At 48.4% G+C, this 24,052-nt stretch overlaps 1 protein-coding gene across 2 annotated transcripts in view; it reads left to right on the top strand.

Moving 5' to 3' along the window:
* Positions 1–24,052, top strand: part of GNAO1 (G protein subunit alpha o1) — a 119,275-nt gene that overhangs the window by 33,876 nt on the left and 61,347 nt on the right. For both annotated transcript variants that reach the window (NM_001277550.2, XM_015279145.4), the window contains exon 3: positions 10,592–10,733. In NM_001277550.2, coding sequence (NP_001264479.1) covers positions 10,592–10,733 — 142 coding nt within the window. The remainder of the gene's footprint in view (positions 1–10,591; positions 10,734–24,052) is intronic.

A 24,052-nucleotide genomic window follows, 5' to 3' on the forward strand; every position in this document is an offset into this window, starting at 1 on the left:
CAGGGAAGACTTAGAGGCATTTATAAATGAGTCCAATACGGAATTTCTCAATTGAAGATAAGAACATGGTAGATGACAAAGACTGATGAAAGTAGTAGGAGGAACATGCTCATTTTTGTGATGTTTGTCACTGTGGCCACCTCCCAACAAAATGGGAAAACACGTTTACATATCAGTTTAAATGCAGAGCTGCCCTATGCTATAGCTGTGTCCATCTGGAGAGCTGGAGGTGGCTTGCTGAACCACAGCCGGAACGGACACCTGGTGACAGCTGCCCGATGCTGTGGTGTTTGCTTCTTCTGCCTGGCTCTGGCAGCCACCAAGCAGTGAAACAGGCTACAGGAAGAGGTGCCAAGCAGGCTTTCTGATGGCTGTCTGGAGGGGCTCGCTTCCCAGCAGTGCTGGGGTTATTTCTTGGTAGTGCGGAGCTCTTGGGACTGCCATTAACAGAACATGGGGCTGGCAGGGAGAGCTAAAGTGCCAGGCGAGCTCTGCATCAGGCTTTCAGAGGCAGTAATGTCTGGCCCTAGCGTACCCCAGACACTCAGTTATTGATCTTTCTCCTTCACTGGCAGGAGCTGCCCAGTTGTGAGCCAGCATGGAGCTTGAGGAATGCATGGTCAGGAGACACGTCAGGGAAGCTGCCCTGCTGCATGCCAGTAACCAGTCCTTGGTCACCTGGAGTGCCGAGAGCACAGTGCTGGGTGCCAGGACGTGCTGTAAGGCACCAAGGATGCCCAAGGTCTTCCAATGCTTTTCCAAACCATAGCTCATTGAAAGAGCCTCAAAGCGTCGGGGAAGCACTGGGAAATTGCTCCTCTTGCTTTTCAGGGCAGGGCAGATGGGACATATGCAGCAGAGGGAGAGCCTTCCGTTGCCTGGGACAAATCCCTCTCCACGTGCTCGTCCAGGTCTTTTCACCCCTGGTGTTTCCTAAGTATCAGCCACATGTGAGAAGTCCTAAAGGGTTAACATGATTTACCTGAATGCTTGTGGCAGGTGTCAGGGAGAAGCTGTGCATTTGTCTTCCCTTTGGATAACCTGTTTTCTGAGTACAAGTGTAGAAAGTTATAATTTCAGTATATCCAAATGCGTGTAATTAATCACAAGTGCAACATTCCTCCTTCCTGCTGCGAAACCTTATTAGCAGTGTGGGTGGAATCCTGAAGTGCCGTATGTGCCACGTTCAGCTCAAACCCTTCAGCTGGGGCAGTCTCAGCCCACAGAGTAGCTGTGAGCCCCGTGGTGCAGGGGTTCAGAGCAGGGGCATAAGGCAGACTGGGACCCTCTGTGTCCGAGAGGCACTGCTGCTCCATCCGAGCTGTGCTTCAGCTGTAAGCAGAGATTTCCAAGAAGGTCCAGTAAGTGCAGGCAGCAGAAGCTATGCACCCTCATTGCAAGAGAAACCACAGTTACGCAGATGAGATGTAGCTTTGTGCTGCCTGCAGCAGCAGCAGCGACAGAGGCCAAATTGCTGTTCCTTGCCCAGGCCTTTTGTCACATCTATAGCACGGCTCTCCATTTTCGTTGTAACGTTTTCCAGTAGGATCCATTACAGTGCTTGGGGACTTTTTGCCATCAGTCAGCTCCTCTCCCTCAGACTGTGATCTGAGAGGTGCAGTGCTTGAGTGCGTCCTCAAATGGAAAAGCAGCGCGGTGCAGAACTGGGAGCACCACGGCTGGAAGATCTCTGAGCTGAGATTAGTGGGGCGTAAGGGCAGCTTGGCAGCATGCTGAGGGGCAGGCATTTGGAGATGGAGCCCCTGGGCTGTAATCGTGACAGCAAGGATGAGCAGGGGGTAAGGAACAGCAAAATCACTTTTGCCAGGATCAATTCCTTCTCTGCTCAGCATGTTAAAACACCAGAAGCACTGCATCTGCTAGCAGAGCTGATCAAACCCATCAGTTATTGCTTCAAAAAAAGACATTTGCTGCAAGATTTGATATCCCAAAAAGGCAAAGCTGCTTTAAAGCATATTTTTATGTTAGCTTAGTGATTTCGTGGCAGCACATGACTCCTGGTGAGTGACAGAGCAGCTATTCCACACACCCAGATACTCAGCTCTGCAGAGCTCAGCCCTGCACATGATGGCTTGGAATCCCAGTGAATTTTGGGGGGCTTTGGAAAGCCATGTGTGCCGCGTGGCGTTGCTTAATTGAAGATGAAATACATATGCAGATAAAGAGGCTGAGGGCATCCCCTGTTTCCTCTATTGCCCACGGAATGTTTGTTTATGGAACCCAAAATCTGAGAAGGTTTTGAAAGGCAAAGTCACCTTCCAGCTATCAAAACACTTCAGATGAGGCAGATGGGAAAGCAGAAATATTATGTAGGTTTGGGCAGTAAAACTGACATTGAACCCATTTGCCTCATTTTTCAGGCTCTGATGATAGTTAATGACAGCTTACAGAAGTTGTAAGTGATCTAAAAAAGCCATAAAAAGCTGCTTTGTGTCCTTGCTCAGGGGATGATTTTAACAAAACCATTATGGGGCTTTAAAACACTGTTTTGACTTTCTAGAACCAGCTGTGGGATGATCCAGCTGCGGTCGGAGCCCTCTTGCATCTAAGAGAACATTTAAGAGGATTAATCCCAATAATTTTAATTCAACAAAATGACCTTATGTAACATTACCGAGGAATTAATGAGAATTCTCGCATGTGGGTCATCACCAGCCCAGTGGATTTCTTCCCCGGAGGATCTCATTGCTCCCAGGCAGCGCAGACAAAGTGGATTGACAGCACAGGCCCTTGCATGGGATCAGAAAGTGAGGCACTCCGAGCAGGCACCCCTTTTCTTCTGCTACATTATTATTTGGGAACGCACAAAGGAGACGAGCGCAGCTGCCGGCCTCCTCTGGTGCTATTTGAAACCCCTCTGGCCCCGAGGCTTTTTCCAGAGAAAAATGCAATCTCATCTAATGCAGGCACTGCTGCAGGAGTGTGTGCTGTCCAGCTGTCTTCTCTTAATCGAAAGAAATCCTGGTCTGATGGTTTTTGACTGAGTTTCTCTGCTGTTCTCACTGAGCGGAGCAGGATGCATATTAAAGCTAATTAGGTGCACGTAGGGTAGTCGGTATTTGATCTTAATATTAAAGGCCCCGGGAGAGGGCAGGTTATCAAAGTTACGCAATTCCAAATTGCAGTAGAAGCAAGCTGTGTCAGTGCCCTGGCATTACATAAAGCCCCAGCCTGCCCCGCTCTGGTGCTGTGAGTGATGGGGTGGTTGGGGACAGCCAGCCTGCAGCCCTCCTTGCTGCTTCTCCTTCCATTTGGGCAAAGTTCAGTTTTGTTTTATTTATTTATTTATTTGTTTGTTTGTTGTTGTTGTTTTGTTTTATTTTATTTTATTTTATTTTATTGCTTTTGGGAGCATAAGAAGCTGATTTCAGGCAGAAAGGGGGATCTTGTGTTTGTTCTGTATTAGCAAGCATGATGGACTTATTCTCTGGACATGCTCTAGGGCCTTTATGTCCCTCTTGCAGTGAGGGGCCCAACACTGAGCACAGCACTTAAGGGCGTTAGGCTTGGCATGGGGCATACTTGTTGTCCAGGGTATGCCACCGTGGGCTTAGTTTTCTGACTGTGTTTTGTTAGATGCCAAAGGGTGACCATGCTCCTGCCTGGTCTGACGTGCCAGCTGCGCTGCTCTGCCTTCTGCTGAAATAGCAGCAGTGGTATCTTTCATTTATCAACAGCAATTAATTACTTTCAGGATGTATTAGAGTCTTTACACTCTTCGACTTATTTTACATACTCACACTAAAAAGCCGAGTATGGGAAATAGAAGTACAGCAAATCTCACAGATTAGGCAAGGGAAGGAGTGTTGGTACATCCCAAAGCACAGTGCAAGAAACAGTTCACCCCAATAGACACAGGGCAGGGAACTGAGAACACAGCCCTGGAAACCATCTTTTGTCTCAACAGTGTGCAGCTCAAGTTTGTATCACCCCTTGAGGTTGCCGAGAGCCAAAATTAAGCATTAAGAAAAGAATAACAGTAAAACTAAGAGCTGACTCAGACCAGCCACAGGACTGCAGAGACACGGCACCACGTTGGCAGCTTTCTTTGGTGGGCATCTTTCTGGTTCTTATCTGTTTTAAAAAGGAAATGAAGAGTATTCTGTGTGTGTTTCATACACATATTTGGTGCAGAGGTTTGAGGGTAGATGCCATATCAGGTCCCTCCATGCCTAGAACACAGTCATTAGCTCGGTGTCAGTTCACCCATAGGCAAAACCTCAGCAGGAGCAACATTCATTCTGAGCAGGCGTGTGAGAGTTCCATCTAACATCACTTGTGGCTTTTTGGCCAGCAGTGGAGGTATGGAAGCACATGTCTGACTTTAACCAGACCTTGTGAAGGCATCAGTTCCTTACATGCATCCTTATTAGACACATATTTTGCCTTGGAAGAGCCAGAAGGCTTCTGCCCTGCATAGGTTCATGCAATTTTCACAGTTCTTCCGAACAGGGATAAGCTTAAATGCATCCAGGGCTGCAGTCTGTGGCAGCATGCTTCAGTCTCCTGATGGAGTTGCTTATTTTTTAACCGGAACCAGCTGGTTAGTTACAATAACATCTTTGCATGCAAGGAATACCTCAGTGGTAAGAATTTAGTTTAGAGTGACCAGAAGGTATTTCCTCCAGAAAGGAGATCATCCCCAGCTGGGATTTTATTACAGAGCTCCATCCATGTTTCTTGGGTGGGCATTAGGAATCCAGGTTGAAAAAGTTAAGCTTTCTCAAATGAGCGCTGCTTGTGACTCCGGATGGCTCTGATGAAGGAAATTGTTTTACTCTTCAAAAGCAGGCATGGAGGCAAACAGTCGCCTTAACCTCCATCTCAGAGCCCTCCTTGCAGGAATGGGATGTACAGTGTGTCATTCAAGCACAGGCAGAGTGGAAGAGGTATGGAAGTTGTGAGAGATTTGTACCCTGCCATGGGTGTCTGAGCTGTGCCGCTGCAGCCTTTCCCACACAAGGTCATGGGCATCTGCGTTCATTTAGTTTAACATAATCCAGGAGTTTTTAATCGCATTTCAGGCTATTAAATGAGTGAGAACAAAATCACTGGAATTTAGCTTCATAACTGTGCTGTAAACAAACTTTTTTAACCTCATGTTAAGATAAAAATCAATTTAAGAAATAGCTGATTATGTCCGGCAGAAAATTTTCCATCAGGATTTGATCAACCCTTTCCCTTCCCTGTATATTAAAGTAAGATGTTCGCATTCTTATTTTTCCCCATTTGCAAACAAGGCTTACAGTTTGTTTCGTTCTTCCTTCGATTCAACCTCTGCCCGCCCTCACCAGAACATGATATGAGGCACAAAGGCAGGGCACTGCCAGCTGAACCCCTGCAGCCTCCTTTCAGCTACCTGCAGCCTTGCAGGTGAAGCTCATCGCTGTCCGAAAGCCGTGCGGTGACCTTTAACTGCCTTAATTTGTTCAGATGAAGGTGAGGAGCAAGAACTGATTTTATAGGAACTGGACCGTTCCTTTGCAAGGTGTTTGCTCGCAGTAGACTTCTACTGTAATAATCTCCTGGTGATTTTATTCAAGTCAGTCATTGTAGTTTTAGGGATGTGCACTGATACGGGCAAACTTCATTCGGCTGGAAAAATCCTGCTGATGGAAAGTAACTCATCTTAGGCAGAACAGAAACAGTATGGGATTTATTTTCTCTGCTAGGTAATTGGAAGGCTCCGCGTATGTCTTTTACAGTGGTGCAGGCAGTTTGAAGCCACACAAGCAGGAAGTTAGCAGGAAGCATTTCAGCAGCTTTTGCTTGAGGTTTTGGAGCGGTTACAAAGTCCAGGAGATGAGGCAGGGCTGTGTCAGGAGGAACAGCCTGCACACAAACCAGCTTTAAGGAGCTCCTTGCTCCATCCCTGGTACAACCCCAGGTACATAAGCACTTCTCCTTGAGAGCCCTTGGAGGACATGAGACAGGAACAGAATGTAAACATGGTGTCTGTCTTTATTAAATATAGAGGACAAAAAGAGGAGTAAAAGAAGTTAAAGATTGGTCAACTTCTAGAAGCTATCAAAGGAATTGAACTATCAATCAATTTGTAAGCACCTAGGAGATAAAAGGGGAGATGAGTGACATCCCACATAGATTATTTAAAAATGAGGCACGTTAAACTGATCTCATTTCCTATTTTGGTAGGAAATAGGAGAGGAATAGTTAATGCCATATCTAGATTTTGGGAAGGATGTGGTACAGTCCTACTTGACTTTCATAAAGTGTCCCGGGGTAACAGCCTGGATAAAGCTACTGCAGGTCTTACATAAAGGCGGGTGGGTAGCACAACCTGACAGGTCAGAGAAGTGAGGGCTGAGCCTTGTCTCATGGTAGGGGACCCAGCTGGAGGTAAAGTCATTGCATCTGCAAGACCTGACTTAGAGCGAGGGGCTGGAAGGAAGGCAGCAGAGCAGCTTGTCTGGGTCAGGAGTGGGGAGTTTTTGAGGGAAGATCATAGAATCATAGAATCATACAACCATAGAATGGCCTGGGTTGAAAAGGACCACAACGATCACCCAGTTCCAACCCCCTGCTGTGTGCAGGGTCACCAACCATCAGACCAGGCTGCCCAGAGCCACATCCAGCCTGGCCTTGAGTGCCTGCAGGGATGGGGCATCCACAGCCTCCTTGGGCAACCTGTTCAGTGCGTCACCACCCTCTGGGTGAAAAACTTCCTCCTCATATCCAACCTAAACCTCCCCTGTCTCAGTTTAAAACCACTGTTCCTTGTCCTATCACTGTCCACCTTGTAAACAGCTGTTCCCCCTCCTGTTTATACGCTCCCTTCAAATAGTGGAAGGCCACAATGAGGTCTCCTCGCAGCCTTCTCTTCTCCAAGTTAAACAATCCCAGTTCCCTCAACCTTTCTTTATAGGAGAACTGCTCCAGATGGACAAGTGTTCCCCCCGGGACTGACCTGGGTGAACTGAATTCTGGATTGGATCATACCTCAGCTCGAGATACAGCCCTGCTGTGCTGGAACAACTGTGTGCTCCATCCAGAGCTGCCCTTTCCCAGCTGCTGGGGCAACACATGTCAGCAGGAACATGCAGCAAAGTGATCTAGGGCTTTGCTTCTTTAATACATTCATTTTTTGGTGAGAGGCTGAAGGCGTGTGAGTGCTTTGTTGAATGGAATCCAAGGCGATTCTCTACGCAAAATGCAACCCCTGTTTCCAAGTATTTCATTTATTTTGCAATTAAGCAATAATCACAGAGGCATTGGGTGCTTCTTCGGGTTTAATGACTTGCTGGGGGGTGGAAGAAGATCTGCTCTGCAGTGGAGCCCTTTTCTCCAGCAAATACCTATCTGTTAATGGCATCCTGAAATGAGTATGACAATATAATGTGCAAACATATGGACTTTCTGTCAGTGGCTGATGGATAGGAAGTAGGCATTGATAGGTACATTAGACAGGTTGATTCAGTTGTCTCGCACCATTCCATTCAGTGCATGCTGTTTCATTAATCACTTGGTGAATGAAATGGCTTTTTAATTGCTTAGAATTGCTTTCAAAAATTACATCATTGTCTCCCCCCACCGCAGCCCCCGGGATCCTCTTAAATCCTTTTTCTTCCTCTGCCCTGGGAAGAACAGGTTCTCATGTGGCAGAAAGGAGGCTGCCTACAGCAGCTTCCTTTGTATTTCAGACACAGAACAAATACTAGTTGCTTAGAAAACAGAGGATTCACATTTTTAGTGCTGAAAATCCTCAGTTCCTGCTGATTTGCAAGTTGCTTAAGGACTGGCCCACCCTGCCCAAACCTTCAACAACTTGACAGTCTTAATGCCCTGCTCATTCCTGTTAGTTCCTTTGCATTTTTAGTGGTCACAGTATCCAAAACCCATTGCTTCTTGCATGCTGAAGCACACAAGCTGGATTCATAGAATCATAGAATGGCTTGGGTTAAAAACGACCACAGTGATCATCAAGTTCCAACCCCCTGCTATGTGCAGTCGCCAACCACCAGACCAGGCTGCCCAGAGCCACATCCAGCCTGGCCTTGAATGCCTCCAGGGATGGGGCATCCACAGCCTCCTTGGGCAACCTGTTCCAGTGTGTATTAAGCCTCTCCCTAACAGTGTACCTCCCCAGAGTGGTCCCATAGGCAATAAGGCACAGTTCTGCAGGCACGGAGAAAGGTAAATCCCAAATGGTTGAGTGGCAGTGAGAATGTTCCCAAAGAACCGCTGGAAAAGCTGCCAGAGGAGCCCAGTGATCAACTCACTGAGGCAACCAAGAAGAAAAACATTTGCTAAGAGCATATAGGACAATAAACCAGTTCACAGTGTCCTGGTAGTCTTTGGAACAGCACTAGTCAGTGGGGATTCGCTCGCTCCAATCTTAGGTAATGTGCTCACTGCATGATTGATTAACCCGTAGGTACTTCCTACAGCAGAACTTCAATACTGGCATCGGCTGCGCTGCTTTTAGTCGTCGTGGCTGCCTTCCCAGAGAAATTTCACAGAGGAACAATTGGGTTTTTTTCCTCCGTGTTCTTTTATGCCCTGTTTCAAAGCACTGCTTTTATGTCCGCGCTTTGAATGATGTCAGCGCGTTGCCCCGTCAGCAGGGTGTTCACTGAGGGATACCAGAGCCGCTCTGCACCGCTTGGTTCTGCCTCCTGAAAGCAGGGAGCCCTGCAATGTGGCAGGGAATTGGGAAACATGGAGCACTTAGAAACACAGAGTGTTTAGATGTGACAGTACTGGGTGGCAACTTCATGACACCAGGCCTTCTCTGAGTTGCCCAGAGCCAAAGTTCAGCCCTCCGTACCCCAAAATCCCACCCCAAAGCAGCCACATACAAGGAGTGAATTATTTCTGGTGATGCTTTTTCTGAATACCCACAGGGTCCCTGCTCTGCAGAGCTCATAGAGGAGCCTGTGCTCTACTGAACTCAGGTGGGGCTGGTGCAGACCCTGTGCTTTGTGCCAGTCAGAACTCTTCAGGCTTGACTGCAACTTTTGACAAAGCAGACATTCCCCAGAAGCTATTAAAGAGTGTCCAAAGGAGGGCTGTGAGATGGGGAAGAGTCTGGAGGGCATGGAGGGTGAGGAGCGCTGAGAGCCTTGGCCTATTGGGCTCAGTACCATGGTGGGTGAGCAGGAGGTTGGTCACCGGTGTTAGAAAGCCTTTCTGTGAGGTTCACATCATGGGAAGTAGCTCTGTCATTGTGCTTGTATCAGCCTTGTTCTTCGTGTAGTCATCTGTTAATAACACAAGGCTGGCATCCAGCTCTGCTCTTCACTGCCATCCCAGCACTGTATCTATTACACTCTTGCATATGATCCTTGCTTGCTCTTCCTCTCCCTGGGGGAGATGCCAGCACTGGTCAAGACCTCGGTGTGTGTATGTGATCTAGAAAAAAAAAAGAAAGAAGAGTTGCATTATAGACAGGATGCTGGGTTCTATTAGTGAACATATCCATTACTGAAGGACTGTACATTGTCTAGTGAGATCTGGAGACGAGTGAGGAAGAACTTCATTTTGGCTAAGCAGATCATCCTCTCTGCTAATATCTAAGAGACAGGATCATAACTTATGTCTTCACTGGGAAGAATTGCTGTCAAGCACAATTAGCTCTGTGAACTCAAGCTGTTCTCTGGGCACACCCTGACTTAGTCCTTGAGTTTTAGAGATGAGGGTCAGTCTTCTTTCCTGCCCATGGCAATGTCATGCTACAAAATACAGTGATGTGTTTCCTGTGTCCTGCAGGCCAGCTGTGTATCTACAGATAGGACCCAGACTATAACGGTGCAGGTCTCATAATCTCATTTCCTATTTATGCTTGCCCGAACCCAGGCAGCTGCTTATCACAGTTTGCACAGGGGAAGTGACTCTGGCACCAGGTCCAGCCAGGCTGCAAGGACTCACCCCATCAGGTTGTTCTGACGGCACAGACTGACGGAGCACCCAATGTGCAGAGCTGCAGGACGTGGGCCTCATTCCTGCAGTGCTTCCTGAGGGATACATGACTTGCCTCCAGGCAGCAGACCTCCCAGCACTGCCTGGGAAGGAGGGAGGCATGAAGGCTTGGATATATGTCAGGTGCTACACTTATCCATGACTATGGCCCCATGCGCAGAGTGGGATTTTTACTCGCTCCTTTTGGAAGGCACCCAGGAGTTACTATGAAAAGGACTAGACAAAAAATAGAGTTTTCTCTCTCTTTTTATCAGTTGTTAAGACCTGATCTGTTCGTCGTTGTAAGCAGGGAATATACTTCCATAGGCCTTGTCAGGAAAGATAAGGTAGGACCTGGAAGCCTTCCTGTGCAAACAGGAGGCGATGTCCAGCACTTACAGTGCTGCTGGGCGCAGGGACTGCCCTTACCAGCCCTACACGAGACCTTGACAGAATGCAGAAGGGATGCTAATTCCAGGCACTGGGCTCAGATGCATTAGTGGTGAGCAGCCAGAAGAGTTTGAAAAGAAATGCTGACTAAATTAAGTGAATCAAGCTAGCAGATGTGCTCTGCAGAGGAGCATGATTCTGTTTTCAGTGTCTCCCCCACTGAATGACATTCTCAATAGGTTTTTGTCCTCTGCTTTCTCTTCAGGATCATCCATGAGGATGGCTTCTCTGGAGAAGACGTGAAGCAGTACAAGCCAGTGGTCTACAGCAACACTATACAGTCGCTGGCAGCTATTGTACGTGCCATGGATACCTTGGGCATCGAATATGGTGACAAGGAACGAAGGGTGAGTTAAAATCTCCACTTCTTGGTACAAAGAGTTGAGAACTGGGACACTCCTCAGCACAGACAACACGTGTCTGCAGAATCTGAATGTCTTGGAGGGAAAAGGAGGGAAGGGGAATATTTACATCACTGTTACATGCCCATTGCGTGGAGTTTTTTAATAAATAGGTGCATATGTGCAATTGCACATGATGTAACAGCTAAGGTAGGAAGTGTCACAACAACCAGAATCTCTCATGCCCTGCCACTGGCCAGGCCACGTGAAAAATAATTCTGTTCATCTAAGAGCAGTGAAGTGAGACGTACTGATAGATCTGAGGAAAGAGAGGGGAGATGTTTCCTGTCTGCTGTGCGTGCACGGGGTGCGTGTGGGAATGTCTCAGGGAGAAGTCTTGCTGCTCTTCAAATCCCTTCCACCAGCTGCTAATGTAGGAAGGCTTTTAGAATGAACTGCACTTAGCAGGGACTTGACTGACTTTTACTCACATATCTGCCGTTCAAGCGTGCTCAAGCAGCAATCTTGCTTGCAAACGGGAGGATCTGTTACTTCACTGAGGTTCTTACAGGCAGGGTCTTAGGTAGCAATGTTAGTCTATGTCCGTCAGAATAACAGTTTGATGTCTGGCAGCCTTATGAGGCCAGGCACCTAAGCTAGCCAGACCTTTCCCCATTGCTCCTCTGTTGTTTTAACTGGCTCCCTATTTTTAAACACTGTCTCCTTTACCAGCTGCCTGTGCTATCCTTTGCCTTTCCTTCCTGCATTTCTAGATCAAAGCAAACCCACATGGAGAAACACAGGGCACTAGAGAAGTCGAGATCACTCTTTGCAGAAAGCAACATTACTTGGTTTCACTGGAAATATAACCATTTCAGTTTCAGGACCTGTTAAGGGCAAAGTCCTGTATGCCACTGAGTTTATCACGGCTATTTTTAGGTAGCTATCAAATGACAGATGTATTACATACCCCAAACTCCTTATCTAAGAGTTGATAATAAAAGCATTTGTTGGAAAGGATGCCAAAATCTTGCTGTGGCGTTGCTGTATAAAGAGGTACCTTACGTCTCCCAGTCACAAAGGGGTGTTTTGATTTCTTTGCATCGAGGGATCTTTCCCACAGGAACCCTAAATCCTGGAGACTCTTTCATCCCAAACGCAGCAATGATACAATAATGGAGTTCTTGTGAGCTTGCCGAGAACTAATGCTGATGGCTTTCAAACCGACTACATTAATCTGTTGATTACTCAGTGACTCAGCTCTCAGCAAGGCAACGTATCTTGTCTCAGTAAAAACCTATGTCCAGGAAAACAGAAACAACTCATTCCCCGTGTCTGATAAACAGCCTGTGGCAGACAGCTTTAAATTGTAAATTCTCTTTTCCCTGTTTAATGCCTGAAATCCTAATTCTAGGAGGGAAACTCAGCACTGCCCGAGTGCCAGGCTTGCAAAACAGGGGGCACAGATGGGGAGAGCTGTTATCAGAACTGCCAGAATGAGGGGAAGGGCACTAGGCTGCATGGAATGTCACGTCCATTCATGTTCCTATGGAAAAGATTTGGAGTATCTTCTCTCTTTGTAGACATAATAGGAAGGAGAGCAGAGAAGCCAAGCCTGTCTGCCGTGGTCTTCCACTTGCTCCTTCCTTTTAGTGAACCTCCACAGAAAGTTGCTGGTATTAGCAGCAAATGCTATTTATTTTAATCTCACAAAGAAGTGCATGGCTTCTGCTACCCCGCTTTTGTTATTAATACACAGCTGCTGTAGAGGCCATTAAACAGGCGATTTGTTGAGCATTATGCTGCACAGTTCATCCCTTTTCAAGCAAAGCTTTTCTATTTTAAAAGTCATTCCACAGCCAAGGGTTTCCGATGCAAATCTTTTTGTGAGGGATTTTCCCTACTCATCACTTAAGCCTCCAGGAAAACAGACCTGGCCAAGGGGAGCAGGGGCTGGGGCTGCTCCCAGGTGACTCGCAGCAAGGCAGCAGAGGACGTGAGGCCAGGGACTGTCTGGCTCCTACAAAGCCCACCGGACTTCATGGGAGATGCATCTCCCCCTTATTCCTTCACAGTGTCACCCAGGCCATGCTCAGACCGAGGTGAAAAACAGCCTCACTCTCCCCTCTGTAATAGATGTGAATTGGATGGTCTGTGCTTTTGCTACTGAGGAAAAGTAATGAAACCCTCTCTTACCCACCTTCTTTTTCTGCTGCCCTTAATTGTCCCTCTAGTATTTAGTCTAGAGGGAGTGCAAGGCTGGGGGAAAATCTGGGCTAGACCTCCTTGCTTCAGTCAGCCACATGGTGACCAAAATAGGAAACAGGAGCTGAAAAGACAAAACTAACCACAAAAAAGTCTCCCTGACCCACTGTGCCGATAAGGGCCTGCCCCCAGGTTGGGAACAGAGCTGTGTAGGATCTCACTGTTAGGCTGGTCCTTGTTTGCAGGAAGATGCTCTCTTTCAGGTGACTTTCGGGGCTGCCCTCCTCTTCCCTCTCTCACCAGGAGGACTGAGGATGCTGCGCAGCCGTTGCTGCCTCCCCATGGGAGCAAAGCATTGTGTGGGAGAGACCCTCTTTCATAAGACCTGCTCCTCTTTCAGCCTTTCTCTCCTTGTCAGATGCAAAGACCTGCCAGTCTCTCCCATTAAGAGCAGAGCCAGCTTTCTTGCCCCTCCCCGAGGCGCACTGCGGTTACCATCATTCACGTTTTTGGGCAGAGAAGAAGCACAAAGGCAGGGCATTTCTCAAGAGGTGGGAAAAGCCAAGCAGAAAGGAAATCCCGTGCTATTTCCACAGCCTGCCCTGTTGCCGGGGAGATGTTGGCTTGCTCAGAAAGGCGTGCTGTTGCCTGGAGTGGCCCATGTGCTGCTGGAAAGTAAAGGTGGGGGGAAAGAGAGGGCAGAAAGAACTCAGGGAGCCCCACACGAGCTCTGCTGGAGGCTCTGTTCCTTGAAAGCTCCATCTTCCGTGTCCCATGAACATATTTTCCCCCTTTGTCACCTTGCAGTCCCTTGAGCCCCTGAAAACACAAAATCTTGCCCTGGTCAGTGATCCCAGTAAAAGAACAGCAGAGAAAGACGATCTCTACATAGCAAGAGCAATCACCCCAGAAGCAGGGGCTGTTTTCCCATAGTCATACTACTAATATAGGTAGCATTTAGACGGGAGACAAAATAACCTTCTATCAAGGCTATCACGGGTCGTTCCCGCAGACAGAATTTGGCTTGGAAGAGCCTTCCATTTAAAAAAGGCTGTAGAGCTGGAGCTGCCAAGCCTTCGTGTAGAGTTTACTCAGAATAAGTTTGTCGGTCTGTACTCCTTTCCAACCTGGGTAATTACAGCAGAAAACTGGCAATTCATTTAAGGTTAAAATGTGATCTGAGAGCTGGCATCGCCTGCATTTCGGCTATTTATAGGGCAGCAGTAGTAGCTATAATTGATAGTCAGGATCCCAGTCTGCTACGGACACGTAACAGTGCTGGTAAGCAGGAGGAGGTCCTGGGTTTGTGAAGGAGGGGGGTGATACCCATTCAGTGGAAAGAGGAGGGATGGGGACTCAGATAGAAACAGCCTAGAAAATGGAACAGCAGTGGAATGAGTGACTGATTGCACCAAAACCTCTGTACACAGAGGCGGTACCGGCGTGCCTTTCTTCCAGCAGAGCCCTATCAACCACCATCTGAGCTCTAAGATCCAGAACCTCCTTCCCTCTTTGCTTCCCCAGTCTGGCCTAGCAAATGTATTTCTGGTTGAAATTCCTGTAAAAAAGGCCTTTTGCAATAGAGCTGAAAGGGGGCAGGGGAGGGTGGGTGCTGAGCTGGGGCTCTGCCACCTTCTGAGCACTCTGTGCTGATGTTTCACACACTGGTCCTGCTTTGGGATGAGAGCTGTTGTGTTGGCATTGCAGTGTGTTCACCCTCACTCAGAAGTGAGCACTTGAGCTGCTTTTTGGAGTCTCCGTGAAGCTGTGGGCCCGTACAGCGGTAGTGAGTGGCAGCAGCAGGGGGTGATGGATGGTCAGCCCCTCTGCCAAACGCTGTTCGCTCAGAAACCAAAGCCTAAACAACACATTTTTCGAGGAAAAAGAAGTATTTGGACACCCTTCAGCATCCTAAGGGAGCCAGATGAGGAGGGCTGGTGCAATCACACCTCAAAATGCCATTGGCATCTGCCTCATTGGTGAATGCTTGGCACCAGCCAGGCACAGAACGTTGCTGACACTCTGCCTCCCCAGTTCTGAGATCAGCCTTATAGCCCACGCAATGAAACCGGTGACCACAGTAGATGCCATCAATTAACATCAGTCTTTTAATTTTCTTTTGAAGAATAAGAGGGTAAGTGATGTCTCAGGGGAATGCTGATAGGAGGACCACAGTCATCTAGTCCCAGAATCAAGATTTATATTGAATCTAATTGCATCTTTCACCACCTAATGAGGGTTTTTAAGAGGATCGTGCCTGAGTTGTCCCAGAGAGACACAGTGAGATACTGGGGGACAAAGCAGTGGGCACAGATGTCAGGAAAAGGAGCTCTGATCAGACCAGGCTCAGATATAGAATGCTGTTCCACTCCTCTCTGTGCTTTCAGAGAGGGTGGGGGACCTCTCCTGCAGGGCCACCCAGCTCCGGAGGAGTTAAAATGTTGGCAGTGAAAATAGGGAGGGAAAAGTGGGGAGTGAAAATAGGAAATACCCAAATAGGTTTGTAAGTTATGGGTATTGCCACCAGGATACACTCAGATACTGTGGGCTCCTTGTTTGATGTCCGTCTGGTGGCCAGCACTATCTTCAGGCACTCACTCATCTTCAGAGCTGGGTTTTTTTCTGGTCTTTCTGCTTTCAGTTGCGATTTTAGGCTTGATTTCAGGGTGACAAAGAACACCAGCTGTCCAACGGACAAGAGCTGATGGCCTCAAGTTGCACCAGGGGAAGTTCAGGTTAGATATTAGGAAATATTTCTTCTCCAGATGAGTGAGGCAGTGGCACAGCTGCCCAGGGAGGTGCGGGATTCACCATCCCTGGAGGTGTTCAGGAGCTGTGGGGATGTGGCACTGAGGGATGTGGTAGGGTGGGTTGGGGTTGGTGACCTTACAGGCCTTTTCCAACCTTAACAGTTCTGTGTTTCTGTGATCCCCAGCACCGTGCACCATCCTTACCCACTGTGAAAATGCAGAACCTGTGCTGCAGGGAGGTTTGTCTGTCCTGTTCCTGGCTTGCAGGCTCTCTCTTTTCACCAAGAGGGTGATGTATTTTCCCCCATGAGCCCTCTGCGTTTGATTCTGCTTTTTGGATGATGCAGGGAGTATTTTTAGTTTGAAAAGGAGAGAAAAAAAAACCACACCACCTCTTCCTTTGGAAGGAGGGCTGCCACTCCTCTGTAGTGCAATTTGTTATTCAAATGCAGCTGCAGCTAGTGCTGCCAATGGGACCGTGCGACAGGGAAGCAGGAGGGAGCGAGAGGCCATGGGCTGTGACAGCAGTGCTGCGTTAATGAGCAGCGTGGTGCTGCTTCTGTGCCACATGGAGCTGCTGGAAGGTGACTTCTGCGGGAGCTCCTGCAAAGGCCCTAATGGGACAGCACAAAACTGAGTCGTTGAGAGAGCTCTGTCAGAAAAGCACAGCGGGAGCAGAGCTCCAGGGGGCGAGCATGGCCCCGCTGCCTGCCCAGGGGCTCCATGGGCTGAGGTTAAACACTCAGTGCAGCAGCAGCTCTGAAGACGTGTGCTTGTTCCCAGCTCTGCGGGTGGTGAGGCACTCACTGAACTGCTCCCAGAAAGTCCCCCCCCCAGCTGAATTCTTTGGGTGAATTCAGCAGCATGTGCTCCACGCAGGTACGTCTGCAAGTCATTTCTCCCAGCAGGGCTGCAGATAGCGACAAACGACTCAGCACATTTCCAATATATGTCAGTTATTAAGTGGATTTATTTCCATCTCTTTGGGGAAGCATTGGAAAGCGCTGCTGAGTCACACTGCTTACTCACCGCTTTTAGAGCACCATTTGAAATATTTGTTTTCCGAATGCCTTCCATGATGTTCCTATTATTTGAATGTCTCCAGATGTAAAACGAAAACATTTATACAGGGCATCCCTGGCCTTCAACAGATCTCTGGTGTGTAACTCGGGAAAGAGCATCAAACAAATGTCTTGGGAAAGGATCTCTCCTTTGGCTCTGCCATTGGGTGTTTATTCAGGATTGCAGCAAGGGACAGAGTGGGCTCTGCTCTGCACAGCACAGGGCTGGGAGGGAGGGAGAGAGGAGAGCCTGCAGCAGGGGTGGGGCAGCACTGGTGCCTCCTGCAGTCCTCCTGGGCACCATGCCCATCTATCCCCTTGTGAGCAGGAGCCACAGTATGGGGTCACAATATGTCTGGGGAGTTAATGACCTGCACATGTGTTGTGTTGGGCTGTTAATCAGTGTTGTATGCATGGGTAATAGCTGAGGAGTCCCCATCCCTTTGTGATAGGGTCCCCATCCCACCCCAGCCCCACCACCCAGGGTAATGCTGGCACTGCCTATGGCCAGGGAAGACCATGCCTGCGAGCTTTGGGGAGGATTCCTCCTTCCTGCTGCACCTGTAATTCCTCAGGGTGGTAGTAATCTCTGCTTCATAGAACCATAGAATCATTAAGGTTGAAAAAGACCTCTAAGGCCCCCAAATCTGTTCCCAGCTCACCCCTACCATGCCCACTGACTGCGTCTGTCAGTGCCACATCCCCACAGTCCCGGAACACCCCCAGAGATGGGGACTCCCCCACCTCCCAGGCAGCTGTGCCACTGTCTCACTGCTCTTTTTGGAGAATAATTTTTCCCATTATCCAACCTGAACCTCCCCTGGTGCAACTTGAGCCATTACCTCTCACCCTTTCCCTGCTACCTGGGAGCTGAGGTTGACCCTCACCTCACTACAACCTCCCTCCAGTGAGCTGTAGAGAGTGGTAAGGTCTCCTCTGAACCTTCTCTTCTCCATCCCTGTTGGGTTAGGCTGCCCCAGCACAGCCCGGCCTCATGGCTATCCAAGTCTCACAGCCAGAGACAGCAATGGGAAGCAAGGAGCATCTTCTGAGTCCGGGAGAAGGCTCAGCTTGCCAGTTTTATTGAGCTTTTATTTGAAGTAATGAGAACTTTTAGAGCCAGTAGACGATATTCCAGGCACCAATGGAACATTCTTAGCAGGAAGAGATCCCTGTAGTCCAGCAAGTTTGATATCATCCTGTGAAGTTATGAATTGTTCTCTTCCAAGAGAGAACCAGGTTTCATCTCCATTCCTCCCTTCTTCCCTTCATCACATCTGTGTGCTGTTTTTCTTTTAGGCAGTGCAGGTTTTGGCAACACAACCTGCCCGGAGGCGCAGCCTGACATTTTTGTGGATGCCAGAACCAGGGGAATTTTAGGCTAGGCTTTCCTCTCTGAATTTCAGTTTCAGTAATCACTATTCATACAGCAAATTCTCCATTGGCACTGCTGGATTAACATGTTCTGTGCTCTGGTCTCATTTTCAGTGTATAGTTGAATAGCAGCTACAGAGTGTTCCTCTTCTGGTGGCTGCTGCCCTTGCTTGAGTCCCTCAGATTTAAGAGATGACCCCCCCAGGCCTTACAGGTTTATCAGCAGGTCCCAGCTCTGACTCTCTCGCTTGGGTTTTTTTTTTTTGGGGTGGCTTCCTTGCTGGCTCCTACCAGTGAGCACCTTTACCAGGGAGCTGCAATCTGCTGCCCGAGGGTGCTGCAATGACACCACTGCAGGCTGCTTCATTTCACGTGCTCCAGAGGCAGAAGCTGTACCCAGACTCAAAAGACCACATTCACCATGACGGTGGATCGCGAGCCAAGTGCAGGCTGGTCTTGTGATGAGTGAGTGGGCAGAAATTCTCGTTTCCTCTGCTGCCATTCCAAGAACAAAACCTTGGGGAAGGCTGCAGGATGGCTCACAGCAGCACGCTGGGTTCTGCAGAGCTCTGTGGCTCATTTCTTTGGGTCACTGTGGACCAAGAGAGGAGGCTTTTGTATTCCTTGCTGGCTATCCAGGCAGAAAGCATGCTCACAGGACACCCCCAGCCTGCAGCCCCGAGCTGTGTGCTGGCTGCTCACAGCTTGTCTCCCAGCCCGAGCACTTCAGCATTGAGGCCAAAAGCTGAGATGATGGGCTCTGGGCCATGAGGTTTCAGAAACCAAGAGGAGCCAGGCCCAGACTACACCTCCTCTCATTTTGCAGCTGTGGGCTGCTGAAGGCACAGGCATTTTGCCACATTGAGTCACCCCTCCCTTGGATCGACCCCTTTTCCTCACTCCCCTCTTCCCATTAGCAGAGCTGTATGGTGCACCAGCCTGGCCCTGGTACACGAGCATCCCAGCCAGCAGCAGTCCATGCAGGCACAGCTCCCTGCTCAAGCTGCTCAGCTGCAGTGCCCCAAGTTCTGGGCAGATGAGCCCCCGGCCATGGCGCCATGCTGCTGTCAGCATGCATTGCAGCTGCCTTTATCCCAGCCCATCCAAGGGCACAAAGGTCTGAAGTTGTGGACAGGCTGCGGCACCATGTCCCTTTTCTCCTTTGCCATCAACTTTGTATTGGACAAACAGGCAGCAAATAAACAGGGCTGGAGGGGAGGAGCAGCCTGTCACTGTGCACTGTCATTGCCTTGAAATCCTCCAAGATACCCTCAGGGATTTGTTCCAGTGCCAGTGAGCCTTCAGTGACCCTTAAGGAAGAGAACTGAGCCCAGGGCGGAGCTCAGCTCAGAGTGCTTGCTTTGCTTAAATTCCAGCTGTAGGCAGATGTGCTCCCCAGCAGCCCTTGAAAATCAGCTGTACAATCAGGCACACCACCATCAACCTCTTTTCTGCAGGAAGCTGTGGTGTGTTTGGGGTTGGAAAGTGAGCCCGTGGCCCTGCTGTGGGTCTGTCTCAGCAGAGCTGGGTTTGAACCAGGAAAGAAAGGGACAGCAACTTCTGGCCTCATGCTAAATGGGATATCAAGTAATGACATGATAAAAGTAGCATCTCCACAACTGCAAAAGGTTGTCCTAAAGGTTAGGTCTGCCTGTACCCTTCTAGCTCTGCGAATAGCTGTTGCTTTCATCTGCAAGTTGATAGGCCGAAATAAACAGGGCTAAAGCTGTCTGGACCAAAAGGGACTTATTGCTGATGGTGGCTTGTGTCCAGGAGCAGGCTCTGCCTCTGCAGATAGGGCATGGTGTGGCAGGGAGCAGCCCACGGCTCACAGGGACATCCTCAGCACCAAGCTGCAGTGCTGCTACACAGAGCCCACAGTGCCAGCACACCGGGCACACCGCCCCTTCCCAGCACTTCCTCTGAAGCACGAGCAGGAGTCAAAATCCTCGTTCAGCATGTGCTGCCCAAGGGCGTTTGTCTGCAGTAATCCTTTCCGTGCCCTAAAGTGAGCTGCCAGGAACGAAACCCCAACAACTCTGCTTGTCTCACAGCAGGTGAATACAGAAGGCACGGACAGACAGATGGACAGAAGGGGCAGATGGACCCTGAATTTCTGTTGATCTATCTCTTTTGCATCATTGAATTTCAAGAGGAATCCTTCTGTTAGTCTATCCAGCTGTCCTATTTATAACCAAAAGAAGTGTATAATTCACAGTGCTTTCTAATTAGATGGTGTAACTACAGTCCTATTTCTTTCCACTCTAATTTGCTCCATTGCAGGATCTTAACGTTTTGCATTACCTCTATCACATAGAGAGCTCTTTGAGGGTTTGAAGCCAGCAATTACGTGCAGCTTTCACTTGTCCTTGAAGCTGATGTGGGTTCATGTGGAAGCATCCCAAGACGGCATTTGGAAACCTAGCATTAAAAGACACCATTAGAGCTCTGTCCGAAGCCAAGGGTCACTTAGCCCAAAGCGTGGCAACTTGGAACATGATTGCCAGGCAAGGAGGGGCTTTGCAATCCCGGTCACTTTAGACCTATCCAAAAGGCCTGAATTTTCAAGAGCCCATATTTGGTAGATCTCCATAGCAATCTGCATCTACGTTTGTGGCTGACATTCAGATCTCTAAAAATGGAAATGGGTCTTCACCACTTGAACTTGGAGATTATTCTTTGTAGAGGGAATGATCCTGGGGGCAAATGTCCACCAGGTGAGCAGGGGCAGGACTGAGCATCACCCAGTGCACATGTGTGCAGTGTCAGAGGAGGTGTGGGTTGATGCAGTGGTGCTGCAATGGAGTTTGTGTGTACAGATGCTTACCTTGTTTGTGCAGATCACATATGTCCAGTTTGACTCATTAAAAGCCTAATACATGCAAACGCTACCAAATTACTAAAACGCCCTGGCAAAATTAGCTGTAGAAAGTTTTGTCGTGTTTTAAGCCTGGTGCTGTTAGGTGTTCTGAACACTGTTTATTATAAACAAAAACAAAACCACATTTGCTTGGCATTTGTCAAAGGAAAAACAACATGGTGGGACGGCAGAGCCCCCTGGTACTTGCAGGGAGCTGCTCCCAGCCCACTGACTGGATTCAGAGCTCCAATGTGGGTAAAAAAAGGCTTTGGGGCAGTGCTGCGTGCCCACCTTGCATGCTGCCCACTCACACGTCCCACGCTGGCTGGAGGCAGCCCCAGGCCTTGTTTTGCTGCTTTACAACAGAACAAATAGAGCAACAATTCATAACATCCTAATGAGGAACACTGAAGAATGCCCAGGAGACAGAGACAATATCAGTGTTCCTTGGCACAGAGAGAAAATCAAAGGCGTTTGTTTGTTATCTGAAATGCCGATCTCTGCTCCTTTCGGAGGTGGGCAGGCATTTTTATAGTGCGTGTTCCTGGAAGTGCTCAGATGTCACTGGTGGTGCCATCCAAGAACACTGTTTATTTTCAGATACACCTATAAAAACTGAGGCCCAGGCAAGGAAATACTCAAAGCCATAATGGGTTATTAAGTTCTAAGTGTTACTTTGCACTCTGAATGGCCCCAAAGGCCTATAGACCCATTCTCCTTCCTGCTGAATGGGAAGCGTATCCTTGGCTTGAGAAAGCCCAGAGATAGAGGAATCTTTGCCCACTGGGTTGCAGATCACCTGGGGTGGTGTTTAGTGATGGTTTTTCTGAATGTCACTGCTAAAACACCAGCAGATTAAATAGCTCCCTGCCTCTCATCCCCCACACCCAAAGCCCAAACTGTTTTGACGAGGTCAGGTGTGTTCACTCTTGTTTCTCTGGTTAAAAATCTGTCGTTTGTCAGGACTGCATTCCTCCATCCATTCGGATCATGTCATCCTTCTAGCTGGTAAAAACCAGCGCTGTTCTGTCGTTTGTGAGGACACACAGGCTGTTCCACAAGATCAGCTCGTGCCCACAAGTTCAGAATGCCTCTGCAAGGGATTGGGAAAAAAAAAGGAAAAGAGTGGTTAAAAAAAGCAATTCAGACATTAACAGTGTCATGGCAACAGCAAATTAGTGCCTCAAAAGCAGAGCTCAGATCACTAAAGGTTTTGGGAGTCACTGCACTGCAGGACTGAATGAAATATTCAGCACATAAAAGAAGTCCCCAAATGTTTTTTTATTTGTGATAATGACGCCGAGCAAACAGCTATTTACATTCATTTCTGCCCAACCACGTTGGTTTGTTTTTTTTTTAACCCTGCAAAGGGTTTTAAAATAGCATACTTGTCAGGTAAATGTGGCTCTGTTGTGATTCTTGGAGAACTTTGACATTTGCAAGCGTAATCATAAGCATAAGTTTTAGCTCATGGGGAAAGCAACCGCTGTAGTGAAGAACAATAGGAAAAATAAGTGTGGTGTGAAAACGTACCAGGAAAGAGGTTCTGTGTGCTCAGTAAGGTGACCTAATGTGAGGTGACAGCCTGTGTCATAACCACAGAGAGGGGGATGATCTTTCACCTAATGGCATGCATGTGCGTAAGCAGGCAGCAAACATCATTTGCTTGTCTTTCCCCTTCCCACCCTATATTTCTCTTCCAGTTTTCTCAGCCTTTTCCTTCTCAGTGAAGTCAGCCATGTTATGCTGGCCAGCATCCAGTGGCCATTCCCATCCACCATAATCTTTGCTTGCCTGGTATTTGCTTCAAGTTTCATTCTAGTTGCTTAATCTCTTGATTATATTGGGTATCCATGGCTGATACCTGTAATACCCTATGGGATGGGTTTGGGAGAAAGAACTGCGTTGCAAAAAACATCCTCTAGTTTTAATTTGGTTTTATGCCCAGCTGGCAGGGAGAAAAAAGCTCCAGCAGAATATGTTGCTTATAATGGAGAGGATTCAAAAGTGAGACAATACTCAGATCTGGTTTTTCTGTGTTCTTGGATACATCCTTCTGTCTTTTGTCCTCCATGGCTATTGATGTTTTCCCTTCCTATCATAGCTTAGGAACTATTAGAAGTATTAGATATGGAGATTGGTGGCCCTGCCTGCAGCAATGGGGTTGGAGCTTGATGATCCTCGAGGTCTCTTCCAACTAGAGACATTCTATGATTCTACGATTCTGTGATTCTTGGAACATGTTTGGAAGACCAAAACCATGGGGTTTTCTATCTGTGTGAGTGGTCAACATGGAGTACTCCACACTTGTGGTCTACAGGGTCACTGCTATCATTTTCATGCTCATCTGCCTGATGTTGGATGCTGAAGTCTCTGAGCATCCAGACCAAGAGCTGGCAGGTCCAGCTCACAGCATCAGGGCCTCCAAAGCATTTGCAACGTTTTCACATTCAGTTGCTACAACATAGAATCATAAAAGGGCTCTTACAGTGCCTTAAGGTAGGGCACAGCAAAGCTGAATGTCTCCTGCTGCTTGCACAGTCTCCACAGCACTCAGCACCGGCACATGCAGGCATCGTTGCAGGGTGTCTGGTCGGGTAACTGGGACTAGACGTGGTCAGTTCATCTCCTGCTGAACAGCTGTGGGTCACAGCAGGAATGCCTTGCAGGATGGCAGGACAAGTTCACGTTTCCAGAAGGTAGGCAAGAAGGAAGGGCTGGAAGGAAAGCAGAAGAGCAGCTTGTCTGGGTCTGGAGCAGGGAGTTTTGGGGGGTAGATCATAGAATCATAGAATGGCCTGGGTTGAAAAGGACCACAATGATCACCCAGTTCCAACCCCCTGCTATGTGCAGGGTCGCCAACCACCAGACCAGGCTGCCCAGAGCCACATCCAGCCTGGCCTTGAGTGCCTCCAGGGATGGGGCATCCACAGCCTCCTTGGGCAACCTGTTCCAGTATGTCACCATCCTCTGGGTGAAAAACCTCCCCTAATATCCAACCTAAACCTTCCCTGTCTCAGTTTAAAACCATTCCCCCTTGTCCTATCACCATCTACCTTGTAAACAGCTGTTCCC

The sequence above is a fragment of the Gallus gallus genome, chromosome 11 (assembly GCF_016699485.2).
Source record: "Gallus gallus isolate bGalGal1 chromosome 11, bGalGal1.mat.broiler.GRCg7b, whole genome shotgun sequence".
Taxonomy (NCBI): domain Eukaryota; kingdom Metazoa; phylum Chordata; class Aves; order Galliformes; family Phasianidae; genus Gallus; species Gallus gallus.